The sequence below is a fragment of the Strigops habroptila genome, chromosome 1, assembly GCF_004027225.2.
Source record: "Strigops habroptila isolate Jane chromosome 1, bStrHab1.2.pri, whole genome shotgun sequence".
NCBI classification, from domain to species: domain Eukaryota; kingdom Metazoa; phylum Chordata; class Aves; order Psittaciformes; family Psittacidae; genus Strigops; species Strigops habroptila.
The window spans coordinates 4,287,430-4,303,475 of NC_044277.2; the positions used below are offsets into that span (position 1 = coordinate 4,287,430).

Below are 16,046 nucleotides of genomic sequence, written 5' to 3' on the forward strand. Positions count from 1 at the left end.
CTGGGCACCCTGTGCCAGCGCCTCAGCACCCTCACAGGGAAGAGCTTCTGCCTTATATCTAACCTATCTCTCCCTTCTGTCAGTTGAAATTGTATTACTGGTGAAATACACTTGCAGTCTGTGGTTTCTACAGGATTAGAAGGTGATACAAGCATAGAAACTTCTGTGTTAACTTTGTTAAACTGCACAGTTATCTTCATCATTCCAGATTTTCTAAATCAAGATAACGGATGCACAGTTAATAAGCAGCTATTCAAAATAATTTTCCTTGCTTTTTAATATGTAGCTCCACTGCATATTGAGAGTCTATGTCACCATTTTCTGAAAGTGGCTATTCCCTGTTCCCTCAGGTCACTTTAACAGTGCTACAGTGATGCAAAGGGTGAAATCCATTTTGATTGCTCACCTTCTTTCCTTCCCTGCATCTGCTGTCAGTCATCAGTGTTTCACTGAAGGATTAGTAACTTCCCCATCATACCACATGGATACCAAGTGTCTCCTCAAATCCAGGAGGGAATAAAACCCTTGAATATGTCCCTCCAAGCTTTTGTACACAATACCATTATCATAGAAAGACTTGCAAAGATTTGAAAATAGATTGCAAAAAACTAACTTCATCTCTGGCTACTCAGCATTACTATCCTCTGATCTCAAGCAGTATGATAAGTTATGTGTTTTAATGATTTATTTCATTTGTCTTACTTGGAAGCCCAAGTTGGCTTCAATTGTTTTATTTATACATTAGCATTTAGCACATCTAGGAGATAAAAGAGAAGCATTTCTTCCTAGAGAGAAGAGATACTGTTGTACCTTCTGCAGGTGATTTATCAGGAGTTATTTGTTAAGAATAAATAAGAACTTTTATATTCTAGTTTGTTCTCTCAGATAAAGAGTTTGCCAAAAGGTCTGTATCACTGGTCAGGAGTTGTGTTGATGCATTAATCTTTCTTAATGTATGTATAGAACAGTCTTTTGAATCAACAAAAGTTGCTCTGAAAGGTGATTGTTTCAGGCATGTGTGTGTTATAGTGCACATTGAGAGAGCTTATTATAAACCTGAAAAAGGCTTAATTCTGTTTTCTTCTTGTTTACACAGAAGGTGAAAGAGCTTTACCATCAATACCAAAGTAAGTGCTGTGCTTTCTTTTCTTATATATTTAAAACCAAAATATTCTTAAACGTAGTTTTGCTTAAGTGACGCTTTAGGACTTTTTGTACGTGCTTCATTTTTATTGTTGCTTTTGGGTTCTAGGACAAATAGCAGGAGGTGATTTGGGACCATGGGGCATGCATGACTGACAGCAGTATTGAACTTTAAAGATACCAGAAATGAAATCTGGGGGGAGAAGTGCATAATGCATCCATCATATTTGACAATAACAAAAGAAGGAATTTTTGGAAACACTTGACTGGGATTCAGGCGATTTATTTTGTGTCCATGAGTAAATTTATTCATAGGAGTGATGCTAAACTCTTTTGAATTGTGGTTTCAATCTGAGGCAGTCCATGCTCTTGTTTTTCCTATTTGTCCTCTTTTCTGCTTATGTGAAAAACAGAAAGTATTTTTCTTTCTCCTGTCATAATTCTGTCATGTCACCTTTTGTTAATCAAACAACATACTGGGGCCAGTTGAAGTTTGGATCTCAGGGTGCAGTGCAATAAAGAATACCATTCACACAGCAAATACTAATTAATCTGTTGTTTTAAATATAGTAATGTAGAAAGTTCTTCTCCCGTAGTAATTGTGGGTTTGTAGAAAATGCTGATCTCTCAGGCAAAGAGTTGCATTTTTTCCCCTGGCTAGTTTTATGGTGATTCTATATCCAAGGTATGCTGAGGCATGCTATCTGCATCTAATAATTCTTATCATTAGATGTATATATGCTACATATTAGATGTATATACAATATGCTAAGGTACCTCTGCATTCTTCTCCTTCCCAAGCTTTAAGGTGAATAATAAAAGATTTCCAATTTAAGCTCTGTTTTAGCTAAGAATACTTCGTATGTAGTTGGAGTTGGTAGTCCATAACAAGTGGTAGGCAAGCCCATTAATTCTTCTTGCTGATTCTCCACCCTTCTGGTGCCAGTGGAAAGGTCTCCATCCTATCAAGCAAGTTGGGATGGGTGTCTCCCCTTTCCATTGGGAGTTCCTTATTGTGGCCTCCTAAACCTCAGTCCTTTAACCAAGTCACTTGGGGTTTTTCCTGCTTGTTTGTAACCTGACTGCTTTCTCAACAGCCACACTCAGGTCTGGCTTAAAGTATCATCAGATTGTCTTCCTTAAACAAACCTTATCAGGTAGCATCACCAGTATCCAGCAGCAGGAGATAACTGTTGAAAGACCAAATGAAATTTAGCAGTTTATAGTGTCTTATTTCCTCCTTTTGGGACACAGGGACTGTGCCTGTTTTGCCCCAGCCACCTCATTCTGTTTCTTCCTTGATTCCTGGAAGGAGTCAAGAGTTACTATTTTACCATTTGAATGGAGTATGGAACATAATTTTTTCCTGAATCTGCAAGAAACCAGCCACTTCAGATACCAGTGGTTGCTCTTCCTGCACAGGTCCTGCTGCAGTCCTTGCTAGCCAGGCAGATTTCTCATGGTGCAGAAAGAGAGGAGTTAAACTGAAGTGGGGGGAAAGGAAATACAGTTGAGGCTCGAAGCAGTAAAATTGGTAAACTTCGTGTGCACTCATATGGAAGAGAAAAATCAGGTTTTACTGAAATAGATACAACCGAGGAACACAGAATAACTTTCTAACTACATAAAGTTTATCCTTTTTATTTACAGGGATTTCTGGGATAAAATAGGCTTTGAAGGAAAAGCTTTTTCCCATTTTTGAGACAGTTTATCAAAACGGAATTTCTATGCTTGAGTCTGTTTAAACAAGGGCACTGCAGATGCTCTTCATCTGGCAGCAGAGGAACAGGCTCTTTTCATATACATAAAACTAGTAGCCAACAGCATCTTGCATCTGGAAAGATGTGCCTTTGCCAGCTGAAATTCCAGATTTCTGAAAGCATGAAGTGTGGTACTCTCATACAGTTAAAATCGTGTTTATGTGGAAAAAAACCAGAAGAATTCATTGGAATTTCTGATGCTAATGAACAACTGTCCCTCATTGCATTTAAATGTTACTGGTTTTATTTGCTTGACATCTAAATGGATCTTAAATTGTTGTGCAGGATAAGTCATCTTGGAGACAAAACCTCAATTCATACTGTATTTCCAACAGACGATACAGAAAGTAGAAGCACCATCAGCTTCCACACATTGGCCATGTTTAGCCATGCACAGTTTAATCTTGAAAGTTTGTGAAACTTGGGGTTTGGTTTCTCCTTTCCTCTGTTGCTGTGCATCGATGTGCTGATGGAAACGGTAACGCGTTCTCTCCACTCTCCCTCCCCCAGATGGGTTTGAAATGGTAGATTCCTTTCTGACTTTTCCCCCCCTCAAAAGCTGTCACTGTGGGGAATGGATTGGCCCTGCTAATTACAGGAGGTGCCCTGTTAGGAGGAATTCCCAGTGTATGTGACCAGGAAGAATGTACAGCATTCAGCGCTTCCAACCTCTCTTTTACAGGCTGGCCAACAATGAGAAGCAAGGAGTAAGGTCACACACAGTCTCTGTGTCAGGTAAGGCTCCTAAAATCAAATGCAAGTTTATTTATAAAGCTCGCAGACGTTTAGGCAGGCTTGTCACTGATTTGTTTCACTTCTTCCTATGTGGTGATTGACTTTCCCAAGACTTGTAGCTCTGCTGCCTTTGTAGTGTAGTTTCTAAAGAGAAACTGATTTTAGCTCTCCTACGTAGTATCACTTGTGAAAACAGCCATTTCCATGTGGGAATGCAGGGCCAGGGTACTTCAAAGCAAAGCTGCTTGTCAGTATTTTCACCGAGCTTTGTAATGAAGTAGAATATCGTGGGTTAGAACTTAAATTACCTGAGTGTGTGTTAATTATGAAGGAGCAGCTTTGAAAAGTGAAAATAGGCAATTAAATATTAATGGTTGCTTTTGGGAAAGAAGAAACTTAATAGCGAGTATTTTTTTTGTAACTGCTGTTTAGATCAAAGCACTCAATTTTCACTATTGAAAATCCCAAGTCAATTGAAGGATGAGCATGCGAGGTAGTCCAGGTTGTTCCTATAGCTTAGAGATTGCTAAGATCTCTCTTGGTTACTGTGGGGGTTTTTAAGTCTTTACACTTGAGAGAATGTTTTTCTTTTACAGAATCTTAAATCCTTTTGAGGGATTGATTCAGTGTCGTAGAAGAAAATACATTTTGAAATCCTTATACATAATATTTATTAAAGAGATTCAATGCAAACATTTATTAATATTATATTTTCCTTTAGATTTTTAGTATTTGTCTGTGAACTTCAGGAACCAGCACTGGGACTCGGTGGAGTATCCACCCTTGACTTACAAACAGGCTACAGCTCCACTTTAACATTTATATGAGCACTTAGTGGCTTATATTCAAAACCCCAACATATTTCGTACAAGAAGGAGGAAAGATCTGTAGATGTTTACTCAGTTTCCTACTTTTCAGATTCCTTTCCCCACCCTTAACCTTTCTTTAAAGATGTTTGAGATTCACCCCTTGGCGTAGGAAGCCAAAGTAAACAGACCTTTGTGCAAGAAGATAGATGAGAGGATCTCGAATTAAAACGTGTATCAAGTTGCAGAGGTGTAATAGAGTTTCCTCAGTTATTGTTACCTCTCAAATAGCAGCTCTTCTCCCTTCAGTACCTATCAAGCAGGCATGGTAGATAAGGTAGATAAGCATGAAGCATGGTCAGCATGTTCTCTCTTGATTCTTACCTGTGTGGCTCATTTTGGCTGTTAGAACAAGTTGAAGTTTCTGAAGTGATTAGAGCTGTGTTTGTTCATCACTCCACTCACACAAAAAAAGCTGATCTTAAACCTCATACTCCTCTGCCACCTCAGATTTTCACCCTTTGGATTTTTCTAAGAATGCTTGATACACTTCCACTATTAAAAGCACTAATAAGTGCTTACTTCATGACCCCTTATTGCTGTCACTTTGACTTTGCAAATGTAGGTATCGTTTGCTTGACGCATTATATCTGAAGTACTCTTGTGTCTCAGAGCACAAAGTCTCTTCTCTACTGTGTACTGTTTTGGCATTAACATAGGGAAGTTAGTTTTAATAGCACATAACTCTGGTGTTTACAGCATCACATGAAGGTGAATGATGGGCAAATGAGAGTTTTGCTGTAGCACCATAGAAGTAGCAGTGCTGGAGATGACCTGGTTGCTCCAGTGAATGTCAAGGAAGCTTGAAGGCACAAAGCTGGCTCCTGATGCCATAAACAAAACAGGAAAATGAAACCAGAGAATGCCCTTCTCTTTCTTGCCAATACCAAAATCAAAACCAATTAGGTATTCTTCTTGTAGTAAGGTTATGTATATTTCCACAATGAAATCATTGTGCTTGATGCTTGTTTCTTACACCATGTTGTAAACCACTGGAAACACTGACATAATACTGGAATGATTCAATCCATTGCATTTATTATTCAGTCTTAAGGGTTTGTTCCTCTTTTATTATAATAAGGGTACCTAAACCACAGACATACTTCTTTTGTACTTGGGGGTTTTTTGCCCCCAAAATGATTTGAAATGCAGCAAGTGTGGCATGATGTCAGTATATTCAATTTAAACCACAGACAGATTGTGGAGATGAAGTTGTGTGACGAGGTTTTTTCCTCAGGAGGTGCTTTTCCTAAGAATCTCTGAGTCCCCAAAGGAATCAACTTGCTATAACTGAAGTAATACTTGATGTAGATGGGAAGAAGTGTCACTCCTGTTGTCACATGTAAGTGATCCATCAGTATGGAACAGCAGAGGCAACAGATGTACATAATGTTCGGTTAACCCGAGAGCTGCAGGTCAGCAGAGTGACAGCTGACAGCATCCAGTGCAGAGCCAGCTGTGGGTGATGCTATCTTGGTTTGCAGAATAAGAGCTTTTCTCTGGTGACATTTAAATGACTTAGAGCGAAGGGCTTCAAATAAAATGAGCTTTTATAACTTAGTGACAGCTGTAATGTCCTTCATGCCTGTGATAGCTTAGATCATGAATTAATTCTGCCTGTTGTTTTGCCTGAGATTTGCTCCCCTTTGTTTAGACCTCTCCTGATGCTAAAGCTAAAGAGCAAAAGCTGAGACAGACATTCAGCAGGAAAATTAAGCAATCAGATATATTTATAGTGCTAACACCCTTAGTTGTAAGGAAAGTTTCACAGAGAGTTCCCCACCAGAAGCTGAGGAAACCAACCACAGCCAAAACCCAGTGTGGAACATGACTCGATGGTCTAAAAGTTCAGGTGTTTGTCTGAAGTTCTGTAGGTTTGAAAATGAGCCTGTTACTGAAAGGCTCCTTGTCTGTCTTTTTGAACTGTTTATTAACAGACCTTGAAATATTTCTGGTCTAGTGAAATGAAAACTTGTTCTTTCCAAGTGTTTCAGTATTCCAAAGCATACAAAGATAGAAGGGTTTTAATTTTCTTGCTTGTTTTTTTTTTTTTTTACTCTAAATAAAGGCCTTTTCAAACTAGTGAAGGGGTTTCAGGAGTCCAAAGCAGCAGATTGCTGGACCTGGGAGCCAAGAAGCGTTCTCTTACGGCTGTGTGTCAGTGCACCAGGTTTCACCACACACCTCTTACTGCATGCTTCTGTTTCTGTTTCTTCTGGTGACATTTGTCTGCATTGCTTCTTCAAATTCCATATTCCTTGCAGTGGGCACTGTCTTTCTTTGCTATACATCTAGTGTTTTGGTTTAAGTTACTGGGATTCACCAGAAGCAGTGAGTGTTTTAGCTAATAGATAGTTCCAGCTTTTACCTCCCTCTACTTCTGTCATTCCATTAAGAAAGAATTCTTTGTACTTAGCCAAGAGCATACAGTCAGGAAACAGTAAGGCCAAACTATTTGCTCTGTGCAAATGGTATATCAAATGTGTAAGAAGCAGCATACCAAGTTTTACTGTAATTTTATGGAGTAGATTTCCTGCTGTTTTGAACTCCCCTTATTAAAACGCTCTTCTCTAGTCTACAGGAACTTATTTTGGCCAGCAGTTTGTTTTGAAATAGCAAACTTTAGCCTAAATTAATAATGTGATGCATATATTTCCTGATAGACGTGCTTCCAAAAATAATAATTTACCTAGTCAATTAGAGATTATAAAAAGTTCTTCATAAAGTAAAACCAATAAAGCGGTAGTTTGCTTGCTCCCTTTTAACATAAACTCTGACACACAGGTCTTTGGTTTCTTCTGCCCTATCTTTGCTTATATAAATACAACTAGGAGGAATAAATATGATTTGCCTCCTTTGCACTAGAGAATTCTGTGGAAAGAAGTTTTTTTCCTCATAGCTCAATGTTACTTTACATGCAGTGCTACAGAATGTGATGTTTCAGGCCCACTTGTTTCAGCCAGTGTTGAACAAGCAGAGTATTGAACGAGTCTTGGCACTGTAAGGTTCTTGGCAGGGTTAGGTTCATGGTTGGACTCAAGGATCTTAAGGGTCTTTTCCAACCTAAATGATTCTGTGATTCTAAGCAGCCACTCATGGCATTTGGATATTCAGGTACTGCTGAATATAATTAGGTGTTTGTGGGGAGGGAGCTGGAACTGGAAAGAATCAATCATAGAATCCCAGGTTGGAAGGCACTTCAAAGATCATCTGGTCCACCCTTTCTAGGCAAAGCATGACCTAGACTAGATGTCCCAGCACCGTGTCCGGCTGAATCTCAACATTGTCCAACATTGGGGAATCCCTGGGGAGATTATTCCAAAGGCTGATTGTTCTCATTGGGAAAAATTTTCCTCTTGTGTCCAGTCGGAATCTCCCCAGGAGTAACTTGTGCCCATCACCCCTTGTCTTTTCTGTGTGACTCCTTGTAAAAAGGGAGTCTCCATGTTCTTTGTAGCCACCCTTTAAATACTAGAACATGGGGATAAAGTCTTGCCTTGAGCGTTCTTTTCTCAAAGCTGACCATTCCCAGTTCTCTCAGCCTTTCCTCATATGGCTTCCCAGTCCTTGGATCATCTTTGTTGCCCTTCTCTGGATCCTTTCCACCCCGTGCACATCTTTTTTGTATAGCAGGACCCAAAACTGAACACAGTATTTCAGTTGTGGCCTGACAAGTGCTGAGTAGAGTGAGAACAAGAGCTGTGTAGAGTGGGAATGAGAGTAAGGAAGAAGTCCTTCTGGTTCAAAGCAGGTGCTGCTTTTGCAGCTTTAGTATGTGCTTATTTAGTGAAGGAAATTGAAAGGTGATTAAAAACATGGTCACTGTTTGAGATGTTAAAGCAGGCAGTTTAAGTCATCTGAGTAACAAACCCCGGGACACAGACCTTTAATAGGGAAATGGGTCTCTTAAAGAGAAATTTGTTTGTCATCTTATTCCCTGTTACTAACACAAGTCGCATTTTAACGTCAGAAGGGGTGTAGCTGGAAGTGCCTTGTAGTATGGTGGCAGAAGTTTCTAATAATGCTGGTGTGCCATTGCCTCTCTGTAGAGGAAAAAAAAGGAGAATTTGTTTGCTTATAGGTTCTCTAAGAAATTATAACTGCGTCCCATGGTTTAGATATATCCAGTAACATGCCCTGCAAAGGAGAAGTTGGATCACTTGGAGTGAGCTTCCTCATAGGAACTGAAGGATTTTAGCATCCTGAAGGAGGGGCTTCTCAGCAAGTTTCCAGGTTCTGCCTCAGAATCATGAATTTATAGTATAATATCATTACCCTTAAATCACACACTGTGGTTAACTCCCAGTCATGGCAGTGAAGCATCATCAGAGTTCTCTAAGGTGCTGAGCAGATGCTGTTTGAAGTAGTTGCCAATTTAGCCGTACCATGTAGCTGAAATTTCAATTTGAATGAAAAAATTCCTCTGAACAAGGAATTCCTCTTCTGAAGAAGATAAGCCTGAACAGAATGGTTTGGGTTGGAAAGCGCCTTAGAGATCATCCAGCTCCAACCCCCTGCCACGGGCAGGGACACCTTCCACTAGAGCAGGTTGCTCCAAGCCCCTGTGTCCAACCTGGCCTTGAACACTGCCAGGGATGGGGCAGCCACAGCTTCTCTGGGCACCCTGTGATAATTTCAGTATTACAACACTTGAAAATGTTTTTAATGACGGAGATGTTGGCATATGAAAGGACCTGAGTTTATGGGTGAGTGATGTGGACTAATAAACAAGCAAAGCTGTGAGCAAGGATGGAAAGACAAATACAATCTTACTGAAGCGCTTCTCCTTGCAAAGCACAGGGTGTGCTCTGTTTCGTGATTCCTGTGCTCAAAGTGAAGTCCTGCCCTGTGCTCAACTCTGAAAGAGTTCCTTGTGTAGGACTTGGGTTTCCTGGTTCCATTTGAATTAGTTGCTAGGGGAAAAGGTGTTCTTTGCTTGAAGTTCTTTTTCATGTTCTTTTTATCAAGTCACTCCAAAAAGACAATGCTGGAAAGCATAAGTAAATTTTTAAGATAAAGAATTGTATCTTGAGTGCTTATGACTGTGTCTCCTGGCTCAGTTACATCAAACTGTACAGCTCATGTCTTCTGAAAAGAAATACAGACAGACTTAGTGTAGATTACATCATTAGACATTCAAATTGTTAAGTAATTAGAGGAATATAAAGGCGCTGTACAGCTGTAGCTCTGCCACACAGCTACAGGACTGGGAGATTTTCAAGCCTAAGTTTTACTGCAGTGCTTTTACAAACCTTGAGCAAGGCATTAGTTTCCAAGTTCACAAAGGGCGTTTTTTGCTTCTTAACTCATCCAGCTGTTCCACTGATTAATAAGATAATACAGCTAAAAATACCCTTAATGCTAAGAAATGATAGTATTTCAGACTCCCTCACAGTTGAATAGTCTGATGGTGTTATCTTTCTATATTTTAGACTGACTAAAATGCTTCTTGTCAAGCATAAGACCACCAGAATGAACTGTGGTGACAGTCTAAACATATCTCCTCCATACAGTGCTCAGGAAGTTACTGCTTTGATTTCATCAGTCTGTGTTGTTCATTAAAGAGTTCTTACCCTCCTACACTCCTCCTTTGTGATCCATTGATTTGAGCAGACACTTTTGCTCTCCCAGCAATAACGCTGAGGAATGACTAAAGAAATGTTCCATGCAGTAATAGGTTTGGGGGTTTATTGGTTTATGTCTAAACATACAACAGGTAGTGCTCGTTTAATTTCAAAAGCTAGAAATCACATAGATTCATTTCTTGTACAGGTTTTTTTGAGGGTTTTCCTCAAACCAGTTTAGGAATGTGAGATTAAAATAGAATGGGACTTTATCAGTTTCAGCCTTTCAGTATTGGTTATCTACTCACACAATCCCAACTAGTTGCTTCAGCAGTAACTGCCCTCTGGCCTGGCCGCTTCCTTTCCTACACAGTCTGTTGCATAGCAAGTGATTTTTATTTGATTCTACACAATAATTGTAGTGAATACTTAGTATTAAGAAAAGGAAATAAATAAATAAAGTCCAGTCCAGTTTTCAGCAGCATTTCTGAGCCTTATGGGCCTTTAGGTGGATGCCAGTGATAGCCTGGCTGGAAGCTGGTGTGGAATGGTGGAAATCCTTCTAAGTAGTATTCATTTCAAGCAGGTAGTCTCTAAGCTCCTGAAAAAGCTTTGTGACTTCTTGGGTTTTTTAACTTAAAATCATCTCTTTACCTAAAGAAATCTTCTTTTGTATCTAGACTCGAAGATGTGGACATTTAAGACAAAGCAGTCTTCCACTGACTGTGGCAGAAGAGTTGAACAGACTTTAGCCAATAAATCACAAAGGCAAAGTTTGAAATGCAGAAGATGAGTTGCACTGAGTATCACAGGGCATGTACATGAATTAAAACCACTTTTGTCATCTCCATGTGCCCTTCATATGAAATAGGTTAGTCGGGTTTCAGGCAGCTTCTGCTACCTATGTGTCAATCTAAGAGTGAAGAGCGTTTCAAGCTTAAATTAGCTTTGTAGCCTGAGCAGACAGGTCAAGAGTTGAAACATCTCTTCCCTTTTAGACAGCTTGCATTGCTTCCAGTGACTCTATACCTGTTCTTCTGTTTCAGCAGAGTATTGGATTCCTTTATTCTCCTTTCAGTACCTTTTCAGTAGTCTCTTAAAATACCTGTAATATTTTTGTCTTTTCTTTCATACTCTGAAGCTTTTGATGAAAGTTACCTCAGGTTTGTGTTAGAATGATAGCCCTGAAAATTACTGTGTGATGTTAGGAAGGTAAGTCCCTAGGGTTGCATTAATGTGGTTTACATGGAAATACTGATACTCCAACTACTCAATAATTTTGCCCTCTTCTTGCACCTCTTGTAGTTCTGAATCTGATTAATGTTCTGTCATTTTCAGTGACATTGACATTTCCCCAAATAGTGAATGATTTCTGTCTGTTAAATCACTCCAGCAGCTTTTCCAGTGGTAGTTTTTGTTGCTTAGGATACAGTGATAAATCTCACCCACTTGTTTTAACTTTGGATTTGAATTGCCATCTTAGCAAAGAATGGGTTGTACATAGTAGTGCGTTACCTGTTAGATTTGCATGCGTGACATTCAGCACGCAGCCTCCAGACTGCACAGTGATTGAACACACTTAAGAAACCTTCAGAAAAATCTGCACATTATCCCTCAAAATCTGCACAGCTATGTAAAAGATGGTGCTTTGTGTAAGTGTGGCTGCTTTGATGGTTCTTAGGTTTCCAGAATCTGTGACAAATGTGAAGTTATTCAAAGGTAATTCTCCTTTTCCACCTTTCCTCCACTCCTCCCACCACTGATGAGTGTGTTGTGCCTGTGGGCTTCGCTACTAGAACCTGGACCTTCAGTCTGTATAACTCAGGGTGGCTGGACCCGAGTTGTGTCTGTGGAGGACTCCCAGCCACAAGATGCAGGTTTTTAGTTGATTGGCTTTTTAAAGCACCTCTCAAATTTCCTGAGGTAGAGGAGAGAAGGAAAAAGAGGAAAGAGGAGAGGAGCAAACAGATAACAAGGGAAATAAAAGGAGCAGCTCTCCTCAGGTTCTTAGTGTCGTCCTGTGTCCTCCTTTCTCACCTTGTGAAATCAGCTGTGCCTTCTTTGTATTTCCTCCCACTCAGAAATTTCTCTTTCTGATAAGTGCTTTGCTAATTAAATGCAAATTAGGAAAGGGGACAGTGAGGCCAGCATCATGGGGCAGTCACCCAGAGGTCCTTGGAGAGCTACAATAGCAATTGGCATGACAGGCCTGCACTGGGGATAAAACTCCAGTGGCAGATTTCAGACCATAAAATATGTCAGTGTTGTATTTCAGTGGGACAGAGCAACTGTCCCACTGAAAAACTGTGGTTTTCTTTGTTCTATGTAACCATGCTATGCGAAATGCTTGTCTTGTGTTAGATTAAGGGTCCAGAGAGTCAATACATGCATGTTGAAGTCTGGTGACTGCCGCCTAAATCAGAACTTCGCTATTGCACAATCTGGCAGAACTGAGATAGGAAGCTTGCAAAAGCAGATTACACTTCTGGGATAGACAGTATTCTTTGCATTGTCAGTGGGTGGTGGATATAGCTGGCAAAAGCTGCCTTTTTAATAGATAAGAATTTAAGTTTAAGAATAACTTTGTTGTAGAAAGGAATTTGAAGGAAAACCCCAAACATGCGTTAGAGTTTCAGCAACATTCGTATATCCATTTGCGTATACAGAATTGTAATGTAAACCTTTACCTTTATGTTCGTTCATTGTAGATGTTCTCTCCAGTCTCTTTTCTTTTATTTCCAAATAATTTGTTTCTGTTTTTCTCTTTCCTTTTCTTGCCTCTGTGTAAAGGAGTCAATCACTGTCAGCATAAAGTAAAGAAAGCTAGACGCTTTCTCCCTTTCGTCTTCTGTTCCCATGAGTCGCCGCCTAAGGGTACTGCACTGCTCTTTGTATAGGCTGCCTTATTAACCCAAAAGCTGAATATACTAACTCAGTTACTGTTTTTAAACTACTTTAGCCTCAGGTAAACAGAGTTCCAAGAATAATTTCATTACCTTTCTGCTACCCCTTTCCTCCTATCGAATTGGATTTTCATGCAGCGTGACAACTTTGCTGGTCCCCATTTTTATGGGGGTGCTTGTTTCTTAGCATCATATGCTACAACAACAAACATATTAATAATTTCACTTGTAAAGCTATGCAGCCCCATCTAACATGGATTTTTTGTTAATAGGATTTGACTTCATTCTTGGACCCCTGATACAGCATGCTTATGAATGAAATAGAATAGCAACAATAAGCATCAGCTGAGATCACTTTGAATTAAATACTGAATACAGTGATGCTTTTGGCTGCGTACTGGTTCACCACTTGCTCTGGACCAGCTTGGCTTTGTTAGGGGGAAGAAGAATTGGAATAATAAATGCATTACTTTTACACCATTAATGTGCATTTTTCTTTTATTTATAAGTAATGTCTGAAGTGCATCAGCTTGTGCTGTGGGTATTGATGGGCCGCTACAGTACATGTGGGATACGGTGCTCGTTTGAACATCTTCCCAGTAGAGTTGCTCCATTTGCCACGGGTGTAAATTTCAGCTTTTTATAATTGCAATATGCTCTGTATTATTAATACTTAGTTGGCTCCATTTCTTACTCATGTCTTCGTGATAGCACAGGAGTGTGTTTCCTTTGAAAGGGTCAACACCAACTCTACTTACCCAAAGCCATAAGTGTACATGCAAAGTCATATTGATCTGACTCATCTGGCTGTAGATCTATTTTGTAGTGAAGTATTGAATAAACCCAGAACTTGATGTTTCTTAACAATGCATTAAAATAACTAGTTCCGCTCCAAAATTTAAGTTTTGTGTAAATCTATGTTTGAAAGTCATTAACTCTGTTGCATCATATAAGCTTCTTAGAACGTATCTTTGTCCCTTGGGTTTTAGGTGAGAAGTCTTAAGTTCTGCTACTTTTCTGGTTTCTCTTGAGTCAGGTATATAAGATAACTACAATCTGAATACTTTTGGATTACTCATGAATTTAATAGTATATTTTCCCCTCCCTCTTCTCTGTCCCCTCTCTCTCCCCCTCTGTTTTTCTCTCTCCTTGCATGCCACCTGGATCTGCAGATGAAATTAGTGGGGACGGTAATATGTTTTCTAGTCTGTGTGTTACTAACGTGCAATATGCAACTCTTATATCCATATACCACTTAATGCACATTTCAGTAATGACTTTTATACAGCTTTTCATATTAAAAAGCAGTCTGCTTTGGACATGAGCCAACAAATATTGTACTTTACAGGCTGTGCAACTAACACTTTCTGCTCCACTGGAATGGAAAAAGGGAAAACTTATTCCAGACACCCAGGGCTGGGGTATTGCATGTGTTTGCAATGAGACTTCTGGCATGTTGCAGAGAAGGTTTAGAGGTTTGCAAGAGTATCCGTTCAGTTTGATTTTATCACAGATAGTTTTTGGTCACTGGGTGACATTAATGGATGTAAGATGTGAGAAAGGAATCTACTAAGAGATACTTTAAAGACATGGTAGCATCCAAGTGCCGTGTACTCCGCTACTACTCCTTGCATAAAAAGAAGCTGTACAAGATAGATTAATGTAGATTGAATAAAATTAATCAGCTTTCAGCTGCTCAAACTGCTAATTTTAAAGACATTTTAAAGTTTTTCTTCAAAATTTTGAACCTTATTAGAAAATGTTTAACTTTTCTAGAGTTTCTAGGTCTTCATTTCTAGAAAATACTGACTTGCTGCACTCTGGAAACAAGTTGGGCTTCAGTTATGGGGGAGGTTTTAAAGATATTTTTAGCTATTTTTCTAAAGGATTCCATCTGATGTTGGAAAAAAATCAAACTGCTACTACTGGTTGTGTGTGTATCTTTAGTCTTAGAAGTAGGAGGTACTAAAAGGGCATAAAAAGCAGTATGCAAAGGAAGGGGATAAGAAAAAATAGGACGTCTTGTGGCCTTTCTCTCAGTAAAATGTAAAGGGGGTGTATAACTTTTCATCTCCTTTCTCTCCCTCACATTTAACGCAAAGATAATGAGTAAGCCATTCACCAGTTCCACCAACACAAAAGCCACCTATTTGGTTTTCCCTCTAGAAGAATCTGGGCTTGACCAACGGGTGAAAAGGTTCAGTGCTGGTTTTACAATGTGCAATAAAGCAGCACATATGAGCCCTATTTTTAAGTTTTAGTTTTTCTAGACTTACCAAGGGCCTTGAAAATAGACTATCACTTAGAATCACTGCTTTGTTGTGAGTGCTTAGCTCTTGAGACTGCTGTAACACCTTCTTTGTTAAAGCAGCCTGGAGAGACTTGCCTAAGAGAATTTTGCTTTTAAGCTCCACTTAGGTTCTGGAATATCTTAGCAGACTTGGTAATAGTCTCATAGTATATGACTCTAATCATGGAGTGAAGTCCAGAAGTGAGGGAAGTCAGTTATCTGTGTTGCAGAACACTTTGAGCACATCACTGTTAATGCCTTGATTGAATTTTCCTCTATTTCCCAAAAACAATGCCAGACATGTATAGGAATTATTTTGTGAATTCTTGCTCTATGTTCCTCTTCAGAGTGTTAATCATGTAACAAGAAATATTTAGTTAATTGCATGCATTTAATTAAGGCTACTGAAGACCCTTTTAGTTTCAGGGTGGTTTGGGGCAGTGTATCAAAAACATGTGAGGTGCTCTGTGGTGTTCTGATAATGGATTTATTATGGCTTAATTCATTTAAAATAGAAGAGCAAGCCAAGCCATTTATCACATTTTGTAAGCACTGGTCCATCAGTGATAAATGTTTTGGTTTTTTTAAAGACCAGTGTGGCACCAGTTCTAGTTTCCAGACTTTAAATTCTTCTCAAATATGTTTATGATACTCAGTGCAATTTTTTACATAGATTAAGGACTTTCTGGTATCCTTGAATACCAACTTGTAGCACTCATTGATATATACCACGCTTAGAAGTTAAAAACATCTTACCACAAGGAAGCCAAGTGATTTATCCCTAA

At 39.3% G+C, this 16,046-nt stretch overlaps 1 protein-coding gene across 19 annotated transcripts in view; it reads left to right on the top strand.

The window, feature by feature from the left end:
- PTK2 (protein tyrosine kinase 2) overlaps positions 1–16,046 on the top strand; it is a 158,604-nt gene that overhangs the window by 95,237 nt on the left and 47,321 nt on the right. For 13 of the 19 annotated variants that reach the window (XR_003994032.1, XM_030503294.1, XM_030502096.1 and 10 more), the window contains 3 exons: positions 1,097–1,127; positions 3,586–3,638; positions 14,144–14,161. Coding sequence is in view for 18 of the 19 variants with exons in the window: in XM_030503294.1 (XP_030359154.1) it covers positions 1,097–1,127; positions 3,586–3,638; positions 14,144–14,161 (102 nt within the window). In the remaining variant the exon portion in view is untranslated. Of the gene's footprint in view, positions 1–1,096; positions 1,128–3,585; positions 3,639–12,858; positions 12,943–14,143; positions 14,162–16,046 lie in introns of all 19 variants that reach the window. The other 6 variants (XM_030502519.1, XM_030502599.1, XM_030502957.1 and 3 more) reach the window with 2 other exon arrangements.